The sequence below is a fragment of the Haemaphysalis longicornis genome, unplaced genomic scaffold, assembly GCF_048455015.1.
Source record: "Haemaphysalis longicornis isolate Haplotype H1 unplaced genomic scaffold, Haemaphysalis longicornis Haplotype H1 scaffold_12, whole genome shotgun sequence".
NCBI classification, from domain to species: Eukaryota; Metazoa; Arthropoda; class Arachnida; order Ixodida; family Ixodidae; genus Haemaphysalis; species Haemaphysalis longicornis.
In genome coordinates, this window is record NW_027526225.1 from 87985200 (window position 1) to 88000251 (window position 15052).

The window sequence follows — 15052 nt, forward strand, 5'->3', positions numbered from 1 at the left end:
AATAAGGCGAGTGATGTAAAGAAAACTGACCAGAGTTATCATATTTACCCATTGTTTAACTTGTTAGTTGCGGAAGGCATTAAAATAATTGTCAAAGTTTTTCAGCTTTTGTCTTCTACCAGATCAAGGTTGCCATTTTAACAATATTTCGTTATCACCTTGCTGCATCAGAAACCCATATTTAACGTTTCCAACGCTTCTTAATCGCACATTATTAGTAATTTACCACACTTACAAGCAAGTAACCGCGCTGCTGGTACTGAGAATGACGTGTGATCGTCATGGTCAGAGGTATATTTCCGTTTTGCCTAGAACACGCAAAGTTCTAACTGCAAACACAACATCGTCTTTTCAACTCCTCTCCTTGTTGTTTCCCAGCCTTGCCATTACTTCCCCATGGTTTCCAAAATGCCGCGAACACTGGCAACTCGAGTCCAGCTCTGCTGTGTCATGGGTTTCACACCCGGCGTTCTGAAGCAAAACCCTCTATTTTATGAATTCCTTGGCGTTGGGCAGTGTGAGCGATATAAAACTAGCACTGCACGGCCTTTACCCACTTTGCCAGTGCCACTGCACCTTTAGTGTTAACACCGCAGATGTGTTAACACTAGCGCACACTACTGGTTGCATCGACGTTCATTACCGAATTCCAGGAGCTCGGCAAATATCAGAGCTCTCACTCTAGCATACGCCCCACGGCTGTGCAAATGCTTCTCAATTCCTTTTTTTTTTTCTAAATATTTTTTCGTGAAACAGGCAATGTTTTCTTGTTCGGGTATATACTCTAAAGAAGGGACACACACTTTCAGAGAAATTCAAACATGTATTATTGCAAGTACGTACAAAAATACACAAATTACGTCTCATCGGTTGGTCGACGAACAATGAATGCATTCTGTCACGCAAATAAATATGCACAGTGAGAGCATGGAACGCATAGGTGGCATCTTGCCGGAATGACAGCTTTAACAAAACTGCCTCGTAACATTGCAAGCATGCTAAAGCATGCGCATTTTTTTTTTTGCATAAAATGCACGGTAATGCCAACGCATTAGAAATTTGTACAGTGCACATATACCAAGCGTTGTACGTTGAAATATATACAGAAGAGTTCCAGCCCACGGTCATCGGCTGTGGCAGTCGAATTCTGGGCCTGACTAAAAGGTTGATAAATAATGCAGGGAAGTTTTATTGTGACCTATTTTGGCATAATAAGCTGGGAACATTGTATGACCTTCAGTGGCTTGGTAGTACACATAATTCGTATCCGAGCTTTTTTGGTTGATCATGTCATAAATAAAACGTATTTGTAAGTAAACAGTACTAATTGGTCTTTTATGTCTATTAAAGTTATTTGCATAATAAAGCATAGTTTAACTTTGCTGAAAAACAATTTGCAAAAGTTACACTCTGATTTATAAGAACAAATGGACGCGAAATGCTTTTCTTTTATCTGACAGCAACAGTTTGTTTGATCTGTCATCAGTACATTTCCAGCATAGGCAAGGCTTTGCATTAATTAATGTTGATTTTATGCAGCTTAGACATTGGTGAGAAACTCCAAAACTATAAACAAGAACCCTGAATTGACACACTGTGGTCCTTTTATTGGATGTAGAATTTAATGGCAATTAATGGGAACGCATTTCATTTGGTAATTCCTCGAATTCAGCATGTTTATTTTTATACGCTTCTGACTGACCCATTGATGTGAATTAAGTGGATAAATAACTCGTTTATTTACAAAGTTGTTGATTTGGTAAACACACATATGTACATGGCAGACAAAAAGCACATGTCACAAGAGGACTTTAACGCTGTAATCTCACAAGTGAAGTCTGTTACAAGACTGTCTTTAGAAGACTTGGGGTTTGCCTGAGAAGTGTGCGGATTTCGCTGTAACAAGTGTGGATAAATTGCACTTTAGATTCCCCCAGCTTGGACGCTTTTCCGAAGCGATAAAAACTTTGGTTGTGAGGGATAGCAGGAAGAACTTTCAGTGTGTCGGTAGTCCATTCATTTGTAACAGATTTCAGCGACACATATCAGCGTCGTTAAGCAGCAATGCCCCAGAAAGTGGAATGAATGCAAAGTATTTAGAAATGACATACTAATTACGGTTATCTCGAATTAGAGCAAGGGCATATTCTCTAACCCAATCAACTACACACCTCACATACCTGACGCACTGTACACTCAAAGTCATCAATAATAAGGTAACTGAAATTGCCACAAGGTCACAAGTCACACACATACACAGCCAACATGACTACGCCAGCAAAAGGCACTTTGAACACATCACAATTAAGGCACTGCTTATGGGAGCACTGGACAAACGACGATGACGATGGGGGCACACAAGAGACTACAAGGAAGCGAGGCCAGCTCGCTTCAAAAGCTGCATATGTAACCAACTCATACAGCACTCAATGTCCGTCATCCTTCTGTTGAGATTGTGGTACGGGGTAGAATGGTGCAAGAAACACACTGTGTCCATCGCGATGGCCTGCTTAGCATTGCACAGATAAATGTCACGTCACACAGGCTTTTCACGCAAGTGATAAAGTCCACAGGTCCGCACAGAAGCCTTGACAGCGCAACTCTCTTGCCGACTTGCTGTCACATTGTTTCCGCTTTATCACTTTGATTCTCAGAAGTTCCAGGAAGGCGAGACAGTGACGCCATCTTTCTTTGAAAGGCCGAAAATTTAAAAAACACGGTCGACGGAGGTTGTTTAATTTGCAGCACTATTCTTTCACTCACACAAGTAACTGTTCGAAGATTTGTTGACTGCGGAGTACATTCTTCTTGCAACTGCTTCTACCCACCAACCGATGAATGCCGCAGAAGTGGCCTGGAAAAGTGGAAATCTTTCTTCTCCGATCTCTAGTGCCTTTGGCTCGTATGGTTCACTCCTAGCGCGGTCGTCTCGAGGCAGGGTATGGTCGTTATCACAGGTCGTCGAAACTAGCGCGCTGTAGTGTCGCTCGGAGCAGTGGTAGCCACCGGGTTTGACTGTGTGAAGATCAGCCCCCAAGCTTCACCGGTTGCCGGCGGCCGACAGGGCCAGGAACAGAAGGATGGTCATCCACGATGCAGCGATGGTGATGTGGCTTCCCCCGGAAATGCCAGCACCACTTCCCGGTATCTCGTTCATCCTTGGACGGCCTGAGAAAAAAATATAAGGGGGACGACATTGTAGCAAAAGCTTCAACTATAAGAAAAAAAAGTTCTTCAGCTTTCAACTAAAAAAAAAACTTATTACAATCGGAACATGTCGATGCTTGACCATTGTTTGGCTTGGCCTTTACAACTATTAGTGAATGCTTCCAACTGTACTCGCAGTTGTATTTACATACTCTCTACTTATATATTTCTACTTACAAATTCCTGTTCTCTGTATTCCTATAATTTCCTATTTGTCTGCATATATATATTAATACATATATATATATATATATATATATATATATATATATATATATATATATATATATATATATATATATATATATATATATATATATATATATATATACATATATATATATATATGTATATGATTGCAACTCCTCTTCTATGACCAATAACTTTCCTCTATTCCTAACCACATTTACACATTCCCCAATCTACATCAAAGAATTAGGTATATATAAGTATGCGCTGGAATATTTTATGCTGTGTGGGATACGTCCTCAGTCCTTGCTTTTGCACCAAGTGCAAGCACGCATTGAAGCCTCTCGTCAGGCAAAGAGCAAATTTAAAAGGACAAAACACAAATTTTGTACATTTGCAAGTGCCAAAGGCAATTCTATGTTACTGAACCTTCTTAGCAAATGATGCAGCTTGATTAGCACTGTTTCAAAGCTCAGCCACTAACTCTTCACCCACGTACATTACACGTGATCTGGAGACAGTGAACATGCATGCGTACCCGTAACACCCTTCCAGGTCTTGGTGCTCGGGGGCTGGGTCTCTGCCCGGTACCAGTAGGGGTCGTGGGTGTTGGGGTGAAGCGGCGGAACCAGCGGACGGCCTCCGATCTTTCGTGGTGGCAGTGAGGGCACTCGCACGGGAGGGGGTCGGGGTGGCAGTACCGTGTTGCAAGATGCTGCGGCAAAAGGGCAGAGAGAGCGTGAGACTATGATGTGGTAATAACCGCAGGAGGACATGACAACGAGGACATGTCACTTAATAAAATGCATCATGCTTTTTTGGCATCTGGGTGCCAGTCAAGTCACATCAATTTGGGAAAAGGCTGCATTTGTTCAATGCGGCAGTGTTTGTTTCTCACGGTGATGAATTTTTGTGTTGAAATCATTGGCATGCATATCTCTAAAGTCCCTTCTGTAACGTGTAAGGTGAGCTTTTTCGAAGAACGTTTTGTTCACTGCGGCAGCATCCTGTACAATCAAAACTAGACAGTGAATCTCGTTGTTTTGGCACTGATACAACAGCTCCCAGGGGAGGAGGGGGCAACTCTGTATGGAGGTACGGCTGTCACTACAATCCCTGCTCAGGCATTAGTATATTGCTTTGGAAGGTTAGTCCTTTCTTCTGCATTTCCTCCCATGTCTTCTAAGTCTACTTTTTCATCAGTGTCTCTTGTCAAAGCCGATTTGAGAACACAAAGCGCTGCCATAATAAAAGAAGGGCCCCTTCTGTTTGAAAACCGACTTTACAAAACTTGGATAAGGAACAGTGAACGCTTTGCACATTGTCCCGATATAGCCTTGGCTGAGTGGCAGTAGCCAAGTAAAGTAACAGGCTCAAAATACAAAAGGATGACATTGCTTTGACGGCACCGAGCCAAGGAATTCTTGGTTTAGTGCAAGACAATGCTCTTTACAAAAGTCCTGAGTAGCACTTTCAGTTCAGCTGGTAATGAAACCCACAGTGCATAGCCATCTGAGTGAACTATTACCTTGCTTGGCGATCTTCATTCCGTAAAGGAGAGGGTCTTCACCCCGTATGCAGCTTTCGCCCGCTTCTTTGATGTATGCCTCGTCTCCGCTCCGAATGATTTTTCCAGACTGCAAAAGAGAACAGAGAGGCTTTTAAGCTCAAATGATGCTACTGATATGTGATCATCATGATGAACCATGCATTTGCCTAGAGTGATGGGTGATGAAGAAAAAAGAATGAACATGTGATGGGGAAAAAGAAAATTTTACCACAGTGCAAGTGTTCATACAAACAAGAAGCAACAAGGTAGAGCTTTGTTGGGATATGTGGTACATAGAAATTGATGCTTGTGATGTTCAAGGTACAAAGGCATATTTTTTGACCTGCTGATTGCCCCAACATATAATCTGTGGCTAAACCTAATTGCAGTAGGTAGAGAGACAGAAATTTTAGAGTGCAGATATTAATGGGCTGGCTCTGCATTTTTACCTATACATACTGTTCCCGAGCACTTCACAATTGTCCCATTCTGTATGGCCCAGTGGTGGGAATGAGAGTGATACCATTTGTTTTAGAAACACTTTAGTCTTAGCAGTTGTTTGGTCCTTCAGAAAATATCTGCACTTCTTTTCCTTGTTAAGAACATTTTAACTAACTTTCATGCTGCTTTATAGCAGGCCAGATTACCAATATGGAGGACCATAGTCCAACACTACGTGTTATATCATGTGAGGCCACAAGCCTCTAATAAATTTCATTCGATTGTTCAGACCCACTGCATGCGGATGGTACGAAAACTCAACACATCTGTTTTCATTAAAATGAGCTTTGAATAAAAGAGATCGAAGTACACTCACGAAACATTGGTATCCAGGAATATCTCGCCGCTGCGTGTAGGTGTATGTGACACCCTCTTCTTCCCAGCTACCAAGGCAGCGATACTCGCGTTCTGGAAAACCAAAACAAAGCAGAAATTAGGTGATGGAGAAAAGTATGTAGCTCTACAAGAAAACTTTTCACAGAGTGCCAGAGAACAAACACGTGTAAATGATACTAAAACTTTGGCATTTTATGATTTGAAGCAAAGCCTTCAAATAATGTGTTTAGTGTGTGCATTCACCTGACAAAAGTGGACGCTTGTAATTTGCTTATATACAAAACAAAATTAGACCAAAAACTGTCACTGATTCATGTGCCTGTGAATCCAATGTATGATCCTTAATTGTGAGCTATTACTCTGGCCAACAATAACGCAGTGGCGCTGCCCTTTACCCTTTATTGCAAGCAAAGATGCCACAAAGGTTGTTCAAACGTACTACTTTCCCAACCACACTGTAGTCAAAACGTTTCCGCAAATCCTAATTTCCCACAACACGGATTGTAGGCGGGCCAGTTGGTACATAACAGCCACAAACAGCACAGGAACAGGACGATAGGAGGATCACACAAACACGGTGCTGATTTCCCCCTTCCTCGGCTACAGCCTTACCAGGCGCCCGTAAATACGGCTTTGCTGCATAACAGTGCATGTGGGGAAGCCCAACCACAGGAGTGGTAACATACACCCTGGAAGCGCAGATCTTTCGGTCGGCCGCTTTCCTGTCGTTCATTCTTTTTAAAGCAAAGCTTTACTAATCTCGTTGAGCGGTTTCGCCGTTGGGCTATATTTGACCTTCATTTGACCGCAGCTACGCCCATACCCTTGGCTGGCAACGCACCACGTTACTCGGCGGGCCGCCACCGCCACCGGCTTGGCGCATGCGCACTCCACAGCTGGTTCGCGCCTGATCACGCGACTCGCCGCGTGCATGCGAGCTTGACCGTGGATGAGAGCGAGGCCGGGCCGTCTTCTCTGCGCGTTGCGTGGGAGCTGGAGGCTCTGAACTGTCGCCGGCAAGCGGCGTCTGACCACACCGCGGATATCGCTCGGCGAACCGTTCGGCTCGGAAAGCGCCAAAAGCGGGACCGCAACCGTAGACAAAGGCAGGTTTTGGACGAATAGTTTAATAATTACAGCTAAATCAAAAGTTAACCAAGTGAACTCAAGGTTTAATTAGGCTCAGCCAAGCTTTCGCTTTCAATATCTAGGGTTAGCTGAGTTAAGCCGCAGCCATTTTTTAACACGAAAGTGTTTTATTCCAGGATGCACAAAGATTTCACTGACGTCATATCCGTCACGGAAGTGACGCCAGTACAACTGAGCAAGCGGTCTGCAAAGGGTGCACCCCTGCACACTGGGTCTGCTTGCGGGGAAGCAACCTTTAGTACTAAAGAGTACGTTATGCTTAGGGTTGTTCGTTTTCGAGTTTTATATTTTAACATGAAAGTGTTTTATGCCGGTATACACTAAGATTTTACTGACATCACATCCGTCACGGAAATGACGCTAGTACACCTTTGCAGAAGCGACCCCGCAGCAGGACGCCGCTCTCTAAGCACACCCACAAGGCAGCCATCTACCCGCAAATCATGCTCAGCCCCTTATTTCGCTGCTCATTTCACTTTCGTGTTTTACCGATTTCTATGACAGAAGAATCAACCACAGTTTTTTATCCTGGTGACGTGGACACTACCTCCACCGAAAGAAAGTCTTAACTGTACCAAAGTCCTTATAAGCTTTCAAGGAAGGACTCCGAGTGTTCTGAGCTTCTTCTAGGGCCACCATAAAAGTAGACAGGGGTGGGAGCATACCTTCGTAGACGTGCGTCTTGTTGTCGCAGCTGCTGACCGAGTAGAACATGATGTCCGGGTTGTTGCAGTCGGAGGCCACGCGGGCACACAGGCCCGTGGTGCCGGGGATGACGCCCGTGTAGTCGCCCGTGATGGGACATGCTGCCAGAGAGGACTGGCTCCCTGTAGATTAGGATTTTGGGGGGAAAGTGAGTCGCGATGTTTTTACCTGATCCCACGGACAGTGGTCGCGGAGCGCAGCAACTTATTAACAACCATTGTCGCAAATGAGACTCACTTCCTTGCGTCACCCACGTCGTAGTAGCAAACTGGTCATCACCGCACAGGGAGTCTGAGAAGTGGGCGCTGGGATTCGAGCCTGAAGAAAAAGAAGAAGGGGGCGAGTCGTTTAATTTATAACGCGTGTTCGTTCGTCAAGCTGTGTGCACCGTGCGGTCTTTTCTTTTTTCGAAAAATTCTTCGAGAAATATGTGTGGCGACTTACCTAACTGGAACTCCATGACGTTGATAGAGCGCCGGCGTAGCCAGAGGCAGTAATACAGTTCTTCCCCGCTGTAAGAAAGAAACGATTCGGCGAATTTAACGCAATGCACGAACAAATAAGGCGGAGTAGTGGTGGAATACACGGACTCCACTCAGTGGGCCCGCGAAGGCCTCGGGGCAAAGAGTCAGGGGGGTTTGCAAAGACAAAGCACTGAACAAGAATCCTGCACTGCTCCACACCATTTTCTTGCAGCCAAATTCTGGCAGGGATCTGAAGTCTACAAGCACACCCCAAGCAGCAACGGGGCAGCCACTTATGGGAGATTTCTTGGTTTCTCTTCAACTTCCGATATTGCTCAACGCACTCAACAAGACATGTTATTTAGCTCAACGTATCACAAAGAGTATAGTAGCATTATATGTGACCTAACTAATTCTGAGCGTCTTGAGCCTTTCTTGTTATTTTATAGACCACTTAGCGCTACTCAAACTGGATATCTAAGTTGGCGGGAATTTGAATTTGCCCGTGCCTGCGCAATACCACGGGGAGCACAGTGAACATACAGTAGTCCTAATTAATTTCCCAGTTTGTGCTAACTAGTATACAAGCTAAAAATGTCCGCAGTTTGTAAAGGCGGAAATTTGTATTTGTTTTTGCACACCTAAAAAACTTACAACCTAAAAAAATTACATTCTAAAAAATTACAAGCGACTCTTCGCGAAAAAGAGTAGAGGTGCGAGGGAGGCAAACTGACCACTGGGTGACTCCGTAGACGACGAGCCGGTCGTTGGGCGTGCTGTTCTGGCGGGCCACGCAGCGGGCGGTGAGCGTGACGAAGCGCTCCGTGTCGCGGAACACCAGAGTGCCGGCCTCGACGCGCACCCGCTCCCACTGGCCCTGGCTCCACTCCGGGTAGCGGCACGTCGCCGCCTCCACTTCCGCCGGAAGGCTGCGCTCGGGAACTGCGCCCAGACGGACGGAAGGGGGATAAACGTTGGCCACAGAAAGCATATATATACGGCTCTGCACGTATACGATAATAGCGTCAAATTCGCTGGATACTTTCCAGGTTAGGTAAAATAGGCCGAGGCCAATCGCCAGTTATGGCGACAACCGCCATTGGCAAGATGCGCGCCCGCTAATAATAGCTTCTTCGGCCAAGTTTCGAGATTTGCGCAAAGCAGCATGCTTCAGTGTTGCGCCTAATTGGTCGCAGGGCGTTCATTATGTCCGCTGTCTTTCCTATCACAAAACATAAGGGTTAACTACACTTCGCCTAACAATAATAATAATACAAAATAACTAAACTATCCCCCTGTGGTTTCCTTGTATTTTTATAGACTACCAGCTTCCGTTTCTGCGCACCCACGCGCACACAAGGTAAACCTTCGTTACTAACAAAACTTTAGTGATGAACTTTTATTAGTAATGAACTTCATTACTAAATTCTGCCCCCAGAATTTCATTAGTAATTACATTGTGGAAGCAGAAAACTGACCTTGCTATAAGCGATATGCCTTGCTGAAAGCCGAGATTTGTTCTCAAAGTACCGAAGTGGTGAGTACCGTATTTATACGATTATAAGGCGAGAGGGCAGTTCGAAGTAAAAAGAAAATCGCCATATATAGTGAGCTTCGAATAAAGCTATTTTGTTATAACGGGGGCTACTGTACATGTGAGGGCCCCATGCTTACCTGGAGTAAGGATTAGCGACTCGTAGCCGCTCGTGGCCGACGTCAGTTGTGTGGTGCACGTGGAGTCGGAAGACAGGGCCACGTAGACGCGACCCGTGCCCGGTTCTTCCCGGTACAGCTGCGCGCAAAAAGGGGACGGTAAGGTGTCACGACACCGTCCAAAGCTCTCCCTCTCTCTCTCTCTCTCCTATGGCACATTGGGTCACACTTTTATTTTTGGCACCATGGTTGATTAAGGGCCATGAAGACAGAAATACAAGTTGGTTCATGTGGGAAAAAAAAATCCCGGGCCATCTCCACTAACGTGAAACCTGGGGAGGGGCGAAGCATGCAGTGTGTAAGTGTATTCGTGGCGTTCTTGCCAACGGAGGTGATACCGTTGGGGGTAGAGGTATACAGCTTTGCTGTAAAAGTCTCGTGTCTTTGAAGCATGAGGCTCTCTAGCGAGAGGCGTAAACGAGTTTGTCGGTGTTTTAGTACCGTGACTACATAAGACGACGCTTACGACGACGACATGAGACGCCGACATGAGCCCCAGCCCCTAAGGGGCTTCGCCCCTAAAACTAGCCTTTCGTAACTCATACAGCTCCATTTTATAAGACGTTTCTTGAACCGAAAAAAAAAAAAACGCGAGAATTATTGAAAATTTTTTATATTATCGCGCTACAGTGACGCAATATGGATGGGAGTGACGCAATAGAGGACAGCACTGAGCAACGTTATAATGAGTTCACTACACGCTATCATTCAAGCGATACAATCAAATGGAACTAGATGCCCCACTACAATGGCCCCGTCATGTGTCTTGGCGGTACGGCTTCGGTCGCCAGTTGCGCAAACAAGATTCTGTGATGTCATTCCCCACTACTATATCTGTTTGCTCTAATGTTTGGATTATCTGCTTGAAAGTTACGATAAAATTTCAAAATACCGTATTTTTATTGAACAAAACTTCTAATTGTCGTCATGGCCCCTTTAAGCGTGTGTAGGCGACGGTGCGAATGTAATCGCGTAGTGAAAATTACCGACGATGTAATAAGGTACCGTGTTAGTTCACCTGCCCGCGTCTCACGAAGCTAATTGCCCACAAACGCGCCTTGGTCGCGCCAAGGCCGGAAAATTGCGGCCGAGGCCGTCTTGACAGCTTTCAACGCAAGTTACTGTTCTTTACACAAAGCTTCAAGCGCACGCGTCACCGAGCACACAGTATTTCCCACGCAAGATTTTTTTGTTCCCCGTTCGCATCCAACCCTCAATTTGATGCGACAATGCGTCAACAAGGAAAACAAACTCGAGTCTCTTTTATACATTGTGCACACTCAAAGTGCAGGTATATACCAACTGCGCATTTTCAGCTCTCGTCTCCACGACATATCCACCTCCGCTTCGCAAGCGGAAACGGTCAGCAAAACGGAACCGAAAGGCGTAACGTACGAACGTTCGCAAAAAGACACCCTTGTGGAGGAGCGCCGTGCACATTTCGGAAGATGTGTATCCTCTACGCCACCGCTCCTTTCGGAAATGACAGTGCGCACAAGATATACGGGCCGTGGGCGGCTTCTACGGCGCTGGCATCAAGTATACACAGCCACGCCATGGGCGTGCGCTGTTGGGATAGCCACTAGCCCACTTTTGCCTGCGCCGCTCCGCCCGGGCCCTGTCGTCTGCCGCGCTGCGCAACTGAGAATTAGGGTTAGCGAAAGAAAGGTCGCTCGGCTGAAGCACAAAGAACGCCCCTCTGCTGACACCGCACCGCTGCTGCTGCTGCTTTCTGGGTTTCATTGTTTTCACGTGCGCCTCAAACCGCTTTCTTATCCTGGCATGTGCGCCCGTATTCCTCGCGGGAAGAGAAAATTGAGAATTAGCTCATTTCGTAATTCGCATTACGAGCGAGACAAGAAGACAGTGTAGGAAGGGGGTGGAGGTGCGGGACGGACGAAGGACAATGTGGGAAACACAAAATGCGGCGTCTCAGGGACGATCCGCGCACAAACGTTGCCGCGCACGTCCTTCGCTTTTGTTGTTGTTTTCCCTCCAGCGCGGAGTCGTCTGCTATCAGTGCGGAGTGGATCGTCTGCTACCCGGACTGCACGGCGTCGTCTGCTACGTAGCTGACGCCCAACCCGGGATCGTGGGAGAACGACCTCGGGCCGTCCTGCCAGCCGAGGCCTTCCTCCTAAACAACGAAAGGCAGCCACCAGCGGTGCTTCTCGCTCGCGCACGGCACCAGCTTCAGCTGCCACGCTTCTGAAAGCCGCAGCGGCGTCCCTTTGTGGCTCGCCAGTGTTTGCGTATATAAACTGTACACACCGCTTCCACGACAGTAAATAAGCGCTTGGCGCTTCTCGGAAAGCCCCTCCCCTTCCTTCCGCCCCCCACTTTGCGCTCTTCGTCAGTTCGTATCGCTTTGAATTGCGAGCTGCGGGCAGCTGGCACGCCGTGAAGCCGAAGATGTGCGGCCATTGGCTTTCGCTTTCGTGACGTAGAGCTGTTTGGTTTCGTGAAGCAGCGCGCGACTATGTGAATAACTGCGGCTTTGGCTTTACGGTGTCACGACCCGATGCCTGTCATCGAGTGCTTTCCTCGCAACTTTTGTTTTTACCGCGCCCGGATACACTGACCAGGAATCCGCAATTTGTGCCGACCGAGCGTCTACGGGCGCGCCTACTTTAAGGAGGTCATGCCGGTTTGACTCCGACGCGAATGGCAAGTGGGCGGTGTTTGTTTAACGGCGGAGTCGTTCATATTTCCTGCCTTTATGTATCGCCGCCTTCTCTTTACCTCTGTCGTTGTTTCTGTTCTTCGCGCGAAGCCAGCCTGTTCTGTGCGGCTGAACGAGGACGCCAGACGACAGAAATACAGTAAACGATCGTTATAACGAACGAAGCCCTCGGTACAGGAAACTGTCTTCGTAATAAGCGATGCATCGTCAAAAGCGGTGATGATTTCCTAATTACGTGCCGCACTGAGAATCACAAAACAGTAAGAATACAGCGAGACTTCGAATGAAAATATTTCGTTTTAACAAAAGTTTACTCAAAATTATAGTTCATTCCACAAGCTCCTTGCAGCATTTAGGAGGCTACACCGCTCAACTCACCCTGACATTTTCAGAGGCCCTTTGAAGAAAAGCGACAATAGGTATTGCGGCCTTGGAAGGACATTTCTGTACCCCCGCTGAAAAAACGGTATTGCCTCGGTACGCTGGACTCCGTCAGAATGCCACGGTGAGCTAGACGCGGATCACCTGAGAGCTGTGTGACCTCCAGTGCGTCGAACGTGGCTTGTGAACTATCTATTCCCGAGCGTCGCGTCATTTCCACGAAACGGGCTGGAAAACGGAGTTGACCTTGTTTTGTTTGTTTTTCCTTAGTTCGGAAAAGTAGAGCACACCGAGCGGAAAAGAAGGACCGAAGAACAACAACAAAAGCAACAAAAAGAATGTAATAAACGTAAGTATCTCCTCCGTATATATTTTTTAGTTCGTCAAAGACCTCGACGAGGCTCCTTTTGCGGCGAAATGTCGAGCGGCGGGTATTTTTCGTCTCCGTCGGCGTTTCTTTTCCAATTTTTGCGTCCGAAAAGAATAGAAGACGGCCTTGCGGTCTCAAACTGCGTTAGGTTAATTGCGCGTTGGGGAAGCCTATTTAGAGACCTCGTGCGACCGGCCAACGTGTTCTGCTGGAATTACGAGGAAAGAAAAGGACGCAGTGCGCGGTGGGCGAACGAAAAAAAAGAAAAAGTCGCGACTGAGAAGGCCGTTCGTTGCACGCTTGAAATGACCGCCGTGGGCCAGACGATCATGCCGCTATTATTGAAGTGAGCGATAATTTGAGACGAAGAAAATGAGCTCTTTGAAAACCAGACGTGAAGGAAGGTTTGAGGAAACCCGAACCTGCCTGGCCGTCTCAGAATTGCGTGACTCGACCGCCAGAGGCGCTGCTCTGTTACCAGAATTAGAGTCCCTCAACAGAACTACATAGAGGAACTCTAAACAAAATACGACTAGTTAGCTATAATTTCGTATTTCCGGGACTCGTTAACTGGGAAGGAATATAGCTGGGTGAGAAATGGGACGACGGGCGTCTTTGAAAAAATCAAAGCCGTTCCACTCAATATGAAAGCTGTCGGAAGTGCAGAGCAGTGATTCCCCATAATGTGCTGTGACGCCGTTATCCGCTCGCTGCTACCACCCATCACGCTCTTCGCCGCCCTGTCTCACTCCTCTCTTGAATATGCATTTCAAATTTCCCGCCTTCGCAGTGTTCGCGCGCCCCCTGTCTGAAACTGCGCCAGCGGGAGTTCTGTTCTTTTTGTGCTTGCTGTAATTTCACATAGAGCTGTTTTGCGTCATTTCGAATGCGTAATTTTTTTCTTGCGCAGCTGGAGCCTTTCTGAGGCATTTCGAACGCGCCATGTTTTTCTTGCGCGGCCGCTTTTTTTTTTTCGTTTATTATCGTAAAAACCAACCCAACGAGCGTTCCTAACTAAATTAACGCGGGCGCTGGCGGTTAATTACGCATATTTTGCCTCAAACGTACCCGCAGTTTCCTTTGCGCTAAACAACAGGGAGATGTATGACAAGCGCCAGCGGTTCACGAGGTTCGAACGGTTATGACTATTTAAACCGCGTGGTTTTCGAAGCATCAGCGTGACCCCCTGACCCCGGTACAGAAGGCTCTACTTGGGTCCGTTATCTCGCTGCGCCGCCTGATTCCGGCAGTCGCTTGACATCGACCTTTAGCGAGCTACGACGACAAGGCGAGCCCATAAAGTATTCTGCACTTAAAACATGTGCACTACAAGAGCAGGACGGCGCACTATTTTTGTATTAAAAAAGTGTTCAGTGCCTCCCTCCGACCCCTCTATCTTTATCCTCGACGGACTCTTCGCTCTGATCTATTGCGCTTATCGATGAGTGCCCACACTACAGCGTGTGTACTTATATACGTCACTTAGAAAGAGCTCCATATCACGTACGTCGTCTTTATGGTGACTATTAATAACCATTCGTGATTCGCACTATCACGAATGACGACTATTAATTACTTTGAAACTCAGCTTTTCTAGTTTTACTAGTCGGAAAATTCACGTAGAATAATGTCCTTCGGTAATGAATCCTGCAGGTCTTCTTGCACTGACGGGAGGACCGAAAATCACTGTCTCTCTTTACTGAGTTGGCAACAAAAATAAGCGGTCCTTTTAACGACAACGCAGGGGAAGCGTCGGTAGGCACCTGCTGGAAACCTTTCGTTTCTTGTTTTTTGATTCCAAGTCA

General features: G+C 46.6%; 1 protein-coding gene across 1 annotated transcript in view; it reads right to left on the minus strand.

Moving 5' to 3' along the window:
• Positions 1–839: 839 nt before the first annotated feature.
• Positions 840–15052, minus strand: part of LOC144162950 (uncharacterized) — a 105317-nt gene continuing 91104 nt past the window's right edge. The window contains exons 7-15 of the mRNA XM_077693686.1: positions 9775–9892; positions 8835–9042; positions 8081–8148; positions 7874–7954; positions 7597–7758; positions 5763–5854; positions 4925–5033; positions 3935–4111; positions 840–3168 (exon numbers count right to left, since the gene is read on the minus strand). Coding sequence (XP_077549812.1) covers positions 3041–3168; positions 3935–4111; positions 4925–5033; positions 5763–5854; positions 7597–7758; positions 7874–7954; positions 8081–8148; positions 8835–9042; positions 9775–9892 — 1143 coding nt within the window. The 3' untranslated portion in view covers positions 840–3040. The remainder of the gene's footprint in view (positions 3169–3934; positions 4112–4924; positions 5034–5762; positions 5855–7596; positions 7759–7873; positions 7955–8080; positions 8149–8834; positions 9043–9774; positions 9893–15052) is intronic.